A 9,520-nucleotide genomic window follows, 5' to 3' on the forward strand; every position below is an offset into this window, starting at 1 on the left:
AACTAGAATAAGATTTTCTGAATTCAGGGGATGCAAGTATAAAACAGGATGTACATGGCAGCTAAATCTTTTCCAATTGAAAGAAAAGGAAAGCTGTACAAATTATGTGGTACAATACAACCTTCAAATCATACATAGCAATGACGATATATCAAAATTCAAAAGGTAAACTATGGGTGGTGATTAGGTTTGGAATTCCCGGTCCCGACAGAAGAACCACAGATTGAAGAGGGAAAAGGTTCAAGATAAAGCACAGACAAAATATTTATGAAGTGAACAAGAAAAAAGAAGAAAAAAAGATAGTCATCACCGGGATAATCATCTTTTCCAACTTCGACTTCGGGATAATGGATCTTTCATTCCACCAACAAGCCATGTCTCTTTTGCTATATCAGATGAAATTTTGTAGAAATCTGGGTCGTATCTCATCACCACCAAGCTCTCTTTTTTCTTTCTGTTTTCTTCTTCCATTAATGACCTTAAATTTTTTGTTTTCTTCTCATCTCTTTTGTTATATTCTTCTTCTTCCTCTTCATTTTCTGTGCTTTCCGCATTCTCTTCTACTACCCTGTTCTCTTCTAACCAGCTCTTAGCAGGAGCAGACCTACAACGCATAAGCAAGAGAGCGTTTGGAGGAGGAACTGCAGCTTGATCGTCAACATCATGGGACCTCTCTTTTTCTTTCTTTTCATCTTTACGGAACCCCTTGTTTTGATTCTCTTGCAGCACCATGAACCATTTGGAAAAGATGGTTCTCGATGTCTCATTGCTTTCTGCATGGTTGAGGTTTTCTTGGTATACTTCATGTTCTTCATCTTCATCATCAGTAGTGATATCAGACTGAGGAAAAGACCCGAAACATCGAAAATCGAAACGAATGCTTCGCAAACATGTTAAGAACTGCATGACTTCTTTCTTAAAACCGAGAGACTCCAACCAACTTGGCCTCTTTTTGTGTTGCCTGCTGTTGTGAATCCTTTCAATCTCTTCCATGACTGATTGCCAGCTTTTGCATGAGCTTGTTTTAGACCTGACCTTGATCTGCCCTGCGCAGGTGACTTTTGGGGAGGTTGGTTCCGCGATCTCGGAGCCCATTTGCTTGTTTTTAGCCCATAAAAGAGGGCTAGCTTGGCCGCCAGCTCCACCACCATTTCTAATGCTTGATTTCTTAAGGAGACGGTGATGGTGCTGATGGTGGTGGTGGTGGTGGTGGTGGCGTTTGTTGGGTTCTGATGGTCTTGCTGGGCTGCAAATGGGCTTTGGCATTAGGGTTAGATGGGCTCGAGATGGGAAACATACTAGCAAATCTGCTGAAGGAGCTCCCTTGGTTTCTCTTCCCTTCATGGCGCTTTGTCTTGTTTCCCTCATTCTCTTTGCTTATAGTTCAGTCGTTTCTTTTTAGATGTTGGGCAATGGGAACTAATGAACTTCGTGTATGCTGTATTTTCCTTTTTTTTAAATGTGTCTGAGGTGTGTTTGGGCTTTGGATGTTGTTTTTAAAAGAAAAGGAGGGAGGGGAATTCGACAGCTTTCTTTGCTTTTCTTTGCCTTTTTTATTACTGTCTCTCTTTACTACCTGTATGTTAAATTTCTAGCTTCCCCTTTTGCTCTCTTTGAAATGGGGTCACAGCTCACAAGTGAGCTTCTTTCTTGGCCTTTACTTTTTTTTTTCACTGAACTCATTAAAAAAATCAAATGGAAAAATAAAAAGGTGAAGCCCACGAGCTTTGTTTCATGGTCTAATCATACCCTCAACTTTTGAGCCCATGCCAGTTATTCCCATGCCCTATTGCCATGGTGCCCATAGAAAAAGATATCTCCGACAACTACCAAACCTCTACCAACAAAAAATAGGCCTAAATTTCCAAGTCTTATAGGAGGACTCTCCAACTAGAAATATTCTTAGTTTGGAAATAAAAGACATTATGTGGTTGGCGAAAGCTGGGGAGGACTTTCTTTTCTAGCCAAGAAATGTGTTATACTTGCTATTTTAGATGATAAAGGGCAAACCGAAAGTTTTTTTTTATTATTATTAAGGGAGGGAAAATTGGGGTTAAAAAAAAGTTAGGAAACTATAATGAGGGGAGTGATGCACTTGAGAGCACGGGGAAAGAATGGCCCCCTCCATCCACTACAGCTTGCGTTAGGATTAGACTTTCTTTGCTTTTGTTTGTGACTTTCCACGAAGGAAGTCTTGTTTCGCTCTCTCTTGTGCCCTTTATGATTTATAGTTATCATTATCATCATGAGACAGAGATATTAGTGGGATAAGGAACCACTTTTCTTTCCAAGTTTAACTTCTTAATTCGCTAGTTCAGTACTGTTTAATTATACTTGGTTGATCTTTTGGTGCTCGTGGGAAGGCAAACGGGGTTCATATAATTTTCTAGAATGTTCAGGAGCCACAATGTTGGGACTTGAGAGCAAGCTCGAGCCTCAAGCTAACCATTTTCACATAAATCCCCCCTGTCAGCTTTTTGCTTCCGTGCTGAACCTGTCAAATGTGATGAGATCTTTTTTGAAAGGAAATGTGATGAGATCTTGAAAAGTGCCCCAAAGAAGAACACTTTTTCTTTTTTCACTCTATGATTAACATTTTATGGAGTATGATTTTTTCAAAACTGGTAGGAAAAATACATGAAAAGCCCTGATAATGTTTTGAAATGCTGCAAAAGAAATGCCTGCCTACCCCAAGCTTCCTAGTTGAATAAGAGTTTGGTTGCCTGATCAGTTTTTAACTTTCCTCTCTTTTCCTTTTTCTAATTCGATAACAGAGTTTAAAGGACAGGCTCAAAAAGCAAGCGGGCCGAGCAAGCAAAGCCTCTAAAGTTAGGTGACTGGAATCAATGAATTCTATCTGGGGGAGAACCATAAACCTTGAAAATTCTGCTCTTGACTGTATAATACTAGCATATCATTGAGAGTTGAGACATGTGGGGCTTGGAGGAAATGGTAGAGAATGCAATGGAGAGGTTTGGTTTTGAAAGGAAGCTACCACATTCATTAATTTGTGGGGGTGACTAGACGATTTTAAAACACAAGGATTCCTTCCTTTTAAGATAGCGGCCACCGTACCCTCCGGTTTCGTTTCGGTCCATCCTTTTTATTGTTTACAATACAAGCAAGAGTATTTTTATCAAAACTAGAAGGAAACGAGGTGCAGGCTAATATATAGGTCTGGGAATACAGCTAGATAATTGAAAGGGAAAGTTAAAAGCCCAAAGCTGATGAAGATTTTGTGCTGTTATGGTTCAAGTTAAAAGGTTTGCAAATAAATTGATGTTATTATTTGAGAGCAAACATTTCCAAATTATACCTAAACTAAATAATATTTTTTAAAACTTATTCACTAAGTTATATAAATAATAATAAGAAGAGGAAATATTCTTTTGTCTTATAACTCAATCATTTGATGTGTATATATATAATATCAAGAATGTGAGAATCCTCAAATTTAAAAGTTACAATTTTTTAAGCTTCTTAAAAAGAAAATATCAATAAAATACAAGGTCACTACTCACCAGCACTTTAAAAGAATGATTAGCAGCTCTTATTGACCATCCATCCCATTAATCTATGGCACTCAGAGAACTCAAAACCGAAAGGCACTACTTGATCCGAATCATTTGAGTCATAGATTGATGATCAAATCTAATTTATCAATGAAGTTGCATTCACTTTGATCCATTGGCTTTTGTAATTTGCCATAAGAAAACATTGGGTGGTTCTTGTTTAAGATCCTTTGATGATTAGGGTAGGATTCTCCTAATACACATTTGGTGTGATCGAAAGCCCTAGTACACCAGGAAATACATGATTGAAGCTTCTAAGCAGAAAATTATTTAAAGTTTTGGTCATGAATAAGATATATTACTTGGCCACCCTTTGGGAGGTTCTGCAATGAACAAATCTTTATTCCACTCAATCCTTTCGAAACTAAATGCGTTTTAGGGAAAGTGGTGAAGGATATATACACATGTGGCCCTTTATTTCCATAATGCAGACCATTGTTAAGACATGATTACCAAGGTGAGAAGACGGCTCTGATCAATCATTTTTATCATTATTTTTCTGTTATATGGATTCTTTGTCATTTTAATTTGCATTAACAATTTTTGTCTTCAAATGATTGTGATTCTCATTTTGTATTAAGGCTCCTTCAACAACAAGTTGGGCTACATCTCATAAGTCATAACCAACATGCATGCTTCCTAAATTGGCAGTGACCACAAAATCTTATGGTATATATAATTATCTAACTCTAACTGATGGGTTCAAGGAATTAAAAGAAAAATAGAGAGAGGCATAGTCATCAACTTTGGAAGGAAGAGATCATCAATGATATTTAGGTTGGAAAAGTTTTATACAAGGTTTCACCATGGCTCTTCCACACTTTGAATTCATCAATGATTTTCATATTTTTTTTCCTTTTCAAAACTGTTGAATTTACATATGATGGTGCATCTTGTATGGATGGAATAATGTAAAATTGGACGATGAACAGTTCTATTTTAATAATTGCTAGGCGATGATCGTAGCCTGCTAGAAAAATCATTAGGGCAAAAAATGTTGGTACTAAGTTTACCTTCTTTTATACTCTCAAAGGTCATATGAAGAGAGAGAGAGCGTCAAGTAATTCAGTGCAGCATTGGTCGTTTCAGATTGAGAGAAAAGCTGCCACACTGTAACAATGGGTTCACAATCAATGTGCTGCGTCTGTCTGTCTACTTGAAGAAGAGTTTTAAACTAGGAAATAGGCTCCATGGTTGGTTTGTATTCGAACTTGCAAATCAAACTCATTTAACATGTTAAACGTGTTAATGCTTGCATGATTAATTGTTAATTTATTAATAAAATTAAACCTACATAGAGAATTTGAGAATTTGATTCAATAATTGATATGCAATTTTTATTTAAAAAGTAAAATTAAAATCATCCTTCTCTCAAATAAAAAAATTATACTCATATAATTAATTGGTTTTATACTAGTAATTTTAAAAACTTAAATATTATAATGACGATTTTAATATTTTACATGAAGAGTTGTTAAAAAATAACTATAAAAATAATCATATTATATATATTAAGTTTTACATATATAATAATAATAAATTAAAAATTAAGAGGTGACCACCATCATTACCCATCACATGTTGACTTTGTCGTATTATTGATTAAAGTTAATGTCAATTTACATAAAAATATTATCTATTCAAAAAATAAAAGAATTCTTATAGAACAAAGAACTTGGTAAATGGGCTCATCACTTTTTTAGGCAAAGATAAAGCCCACAAGCCCAAGATTATTGGGCAGATTAAGCAATCTCGGTGCTGTGAATTTGTTGGGCTGGTCGGGGATTAATCCAATCAAACATCGAGATGCTGAAACTGAGTTGTGCCGAAACCCTAAAAGCCGGGTTATAGGCATCCAGCATTTTTACAGGTCACGACTCACGATGTCAAAAACCCAGATTTATCAGCAACAAATTCATCAGTCGCAAAGGAGGACAGTTCCAGTTACAAGACAAAGCTGGGTGTTACAGGCAAGTTTCTTAACCTGCAATAGAATTTAGTCTTGTGAATTCTCTTTGTTATGGTGAAAGAACAATTGCTAAAACAGTGAAACCTCAACAAAACCCCGGGCAAGAAAATGACACCTCCAATAATCAGAACTCTAATCTCACTCTCCCTCTATAGATCTTCCCATTTCCCAAAAACCATTTCCAGTTACTCTATCTCTGTTGTTTTCTTCTCATCTTCCACTACCACCCGGGAATCAAAACCCTCCTTCGATTTTACTGATCACTTTATTAAAAAACACAACTTTTCCCCTGAGCTTGCCTTGAAAGCTGCATCTTCCTTAAACTATCTGAGGAAACCCGATAAGTGTGATAATGTACTTTCATTTCTTAAAGAAAGCGGTTTCTCAAAATCCCATATTGATGAAGCGGTCAAAAGAAAGCCTAGCCTTCTATCTGCTAGTCTTGAGAAAACCATCAAACCGAAATTCAAGACTTTCCGGGGCTTAGGATTTTCGACCACTGATATTGCTGATATTGTATCTGCTGATCCCTGGATTTTGACTAGAAGCGCAGATGATAGACTTGCACCATCAATTTCAGGGTTAAAGAGCATTATAGGTTCCAATGCCGGTGTTGTTAAGGTGTTAAAAACTTCTGCTTGGTTTTTGAAAGCTGATTTGGAAAAGACTATGATGCCTAATATAGAGTTCATGCGAAGTTGCGGGATTAGTTTGTCTCAAATTGTTAGATATGTGTTCAGCTTTCCTAGATTTTTCTTACATAAACCTGAGAGCATTAAGCATTTTGTTAAAAGGGCGGATGAAATGGGATTCAATAGGAAATCAAATATGTTTCTTGCTGCTATTAGGACGTTGAGTTCAATGACTGAAGAGAATTGGGAATTGAAGTTGAAGCTTTTTAGGAGGTTGGGGTTTTCTGAAGATGACATCAGGTCTGCTTTTAGGAGGGTGCCCCAGGCGTTTGCTGTATCTGAGAGAAAAATTAAGGAGGTGACAGAGCTTTTGCTTAGCAGAAAGAATATAGATATTTCATTCATAATAAACCACCCAGAGGTTCTCATTTGTAGTGTTGAGCGTAGGCTGAAGCCTCGGCTACTGGTTTTTGAGATTCTGGTAAGCAAGGATTTGCTAAGCAGGAAACCTAGTTTGACTACACTTTTTAAGATTCCCGAAAAGAAATTCCGAGACAAATACGTTCGTCCTTATTTAAAAGAGCTTGAGAAAGCATCCATGGCTTTTGTGGGCTCATAATTGTTGATTTTCATATCATTCATTGAGGCTTGGGAACATATAATGTTCTTTGGGATTCATAACCCATCTTTTCAGGTCAAACTGTTTGTATAAGATTTAAATCAGCAAAGATTATGTGCAATTTGAATGGTGTTTAGGTACTTTTTAAGATATGTTTTTTGCAGTAGACTATTAATCATACTTTTTTTTTTTATTTCTTTCCCGACTCCTCTATTATCTATCATACAATGTACTGGTTTCTTCAAACTGCTTGCTTAGTTAAGCCTTATGTTTGAATATCCCCAATACTGTCTTAGTAAGAATGCCCGAAGTTGTAATTTTTTATTGTTTTTGTCCTTGCACCCAGTCTCTGCACAAGCGCTTGTGATAGTTCCCTTGTTTGTTCACCTTCTAATTGCATCTGTATGCTCACATCTGTGGTTTTATACCGCATGTGGTCATAGCAGTAGTTATTTTAAATTCTTATTTTTGGTCATTGAATTTCCATCCTGGTATGCCATAGTTTTGCTTGTAAATTGTCATTCTGTTGCCAGAGGTGAAATGCTTATCTAAATGTCATTTTGCATATTCAAATGCAATCAAAGGCAGAACCTGTATTGGCTGGTGCTGAAATATATTTAATAAGGAAATTGCAGGAATCTATCTTTTACACAAACATGATAGCAGAAATATATTTAAGATTGTTTTGAATAGAAAACATCGAAGAGTAACATGTTTTCATTGTAGTGGAACATGTATCAGATGTGATGATATTTTTGTAACTGCTGCTGCTTCGGTGCTTTTCATCATAATTGATGTTGTTTTGGTTAACATCTTATTATATTTCTTCCTCCTCTACAACCATGAACTATTTTTGTCACAAGCTTATCACCTAATTGTATTTGCTATCATTTGCTACTCCCTGTTATATCACAGTAATTCTCTTTTTCTTAGACAACCAAGTAGATAGAGTTTCTTGAAATTATATGCAAGTTACCTTCTTTAAAATGTTCTTCCAGAGCTCAGGTATAATTTATTGCAGAGTGGTCATCAGTGACTTACTGGGAACTGTCATGGTAGGTTGATGGTCGGAGCAATGATAGCAAAAATAACTAATTTTATACATGAATGCTAGGTGTAGCCCATGGAACTTGTCTATAAGAATGGCAAATTGTCCATGGTATATGTATATAAAACAGCTAGACGTACAGAATTAGTAGTACAAGGCTGCTTCATGTTGCTTTCGTCATGGCTGTACTGGCTTTGGTCAAGTGCTTTATACAGAGATATGGGTATTGAAATTCAAGGACACATTATATATTCAATGAGGGTTTTTTTTTTTTTTTTCTGATTATTTAGCACAATCCATGTCCACCATTAGATGCGATGTTATTTTAGTAGGGTCATCATGGATGACGACCAATATGCATTTAGATAATGTACAAATATGTAAACGAGATGATTGAGTGATGTAAATTTATCTAATCTTAATTATCTCAAAGCTTCAAATTTACACAATTATGTACAAATATTGAAACAACAGAAACAAGCAAAAAAATAGAAAAGAAGAGCCAAATTTAGTAATCAAAAGGAGTTCATTTCCAGAAGATAACTCTTCACCTTAAGCAATTCCCTGACACAATCCCCATATGCCCCATTCCCGAAAGCCTTCAGAGCTAAATCAGCATCTTCCACGTCAGCTTCCCTCCCAATCTGGGCCCCATCTTTCACAGCCCTTACCACCACCAATGTAGTACCCAACCTTGGTTCATGCTTCATCCTCATCCTCGCGCTAGGGATAACGGTCCTCCCTCTCTCCTCGTCTTCCTCATCCACATCCACATCCACGTGACTCTCACGCGCTGTCCTCCACTCCCTCAACCCTTGTCTTTCCACCACCACCACCCCTTCCCCTTCCCTGTCCGTTAAAACTAACTTTTCCATTCCGTTATGTTCCCTAACGACTTCCCGTAACAGGAAATGCCTAATCGACGCCGCGATCAACGCGCTTATTGTCCACATCACTCGCGTCTTCAACCCTCCTGCGAATTCCGCTTCGTAATTTCCGTTGTTCCTATTTCCCAAACGGAACCCGAAAATGACACAGGTTTTTAACGTTTCGCCGAACTCCGCTCTCCACTTAACGACCGTGCCTTTCTCCAAGTGAAGATCACCGGCGGGTAATTCCACATGCAGTTCCCTGATTCGTTGGAACTGGGAGAGGATTTGGGCCGGGTATGTATGGGTCCGGTTCGGGAGTTGGGCCACGGTGGGTTTGGGAAAGATGAGGTAGAGGAAGGATTTGAAGAGGGTGAGGAACAGCGAGTCGGAGTCTGACTCGGACGAGATGACGCGGTCGATTTTTAAGAGGAGTGACTCGGTCTGCGGAACGAGTGAGTTGAATCGCTTGGAGACGGAACGGCAGCGTATCAGGGTTTTGACGTCGGAGACTGAGTTGAAGATCAGGAGGATCAGAGAATCTGGAAGCTGATCCAAGCCGTCCATTCTTTTTTTGTTTTCTAGTTTTGGTGTTTTCAGGCTTCGGAGGTTTTAAGCTTTGAAGACCACGTATATTGATGATCAGGAAAATGAAGAAGGCATTAAGGGGGTCCAGAGGAGTACGTTTGACCGTTGACATGTGAAAGCGTGGGGGCCCTAATTGGCTAATTCCTTTTGGCGAGTGATGCGTCATGATCAGATCATATGGCGGAGTCGTTTACTTATCGCACCCAATCCGTTTTTAATTTCT

General features: G+C 37.8%; 3 protein-coding genes across 3 annotated transcripts; 1 reads left to right on the forward strand and 2 right to left on the reverse strand.

The window, feature by feature from the left end:
* Positions 1-1,563, reverse strand: LOC18592178 (nucleolar GTP-binding protein). The gene has a single exon (XM_018125315.2). It carries the CDS (start codon positions 1,366-1,368, stop codon positions 319-321), a length of 1,050 nt encoding a protein of 349 aa, XP_017980804.1. The 5' UTR covers positions 1,369-1,563; the 3' UTR covers positions 1-318.
* A 3,811-nt stretch (positions 1,564-5,374) lies between these two features.
* On the forward strand, positions 5,375-6,944 carry LOC18592179 (uncharacterized). Its single transcript, XM_007018745.3, has one exon. The coding sequence runs from the start codon at positions 5,650-5,652 to the stop codon at positions 6,790-6,792; it is 1,143 nt and encodes a 380-aa protein (XP_007018807.2). The 5' UTR covers positions 5,375-5,649; the 3' UTR covers positions 6,793-6,944.
* A 1,294-nt stretch (positions 6,945-8,238) lies between these two features.
* LOC18592180 (F-box protein AUF2) lies at positions 8,239-9,520 on the reverse strand. Its single transcript, XM_007018746.3, has one exon. It carries the CDS (start codon positions 9,274-9,276, stop codon positions 8,356-8,358), a length of 921 nt encoding a protein of 306 aa, XP_007018808.2. The 5' UTR covers positions 9,277-9,520; the 3' UTR covers positions 8,239-8,355.

This window comes from Theobroma cacao, chromosome 8, assembly GCF_053813885.1.
Source record: "Theobroma cacao isolate CCN51 chromosome 8, ASM5381388v1, whole genome shotgun sequence".
Classification (NCBI taxonomy): Eukaryota; Viridiplantae; Streptophyta; class Magnoliopsida; order Malvales; family Malvaceae; genus Theobroma; species Theobroma cacao.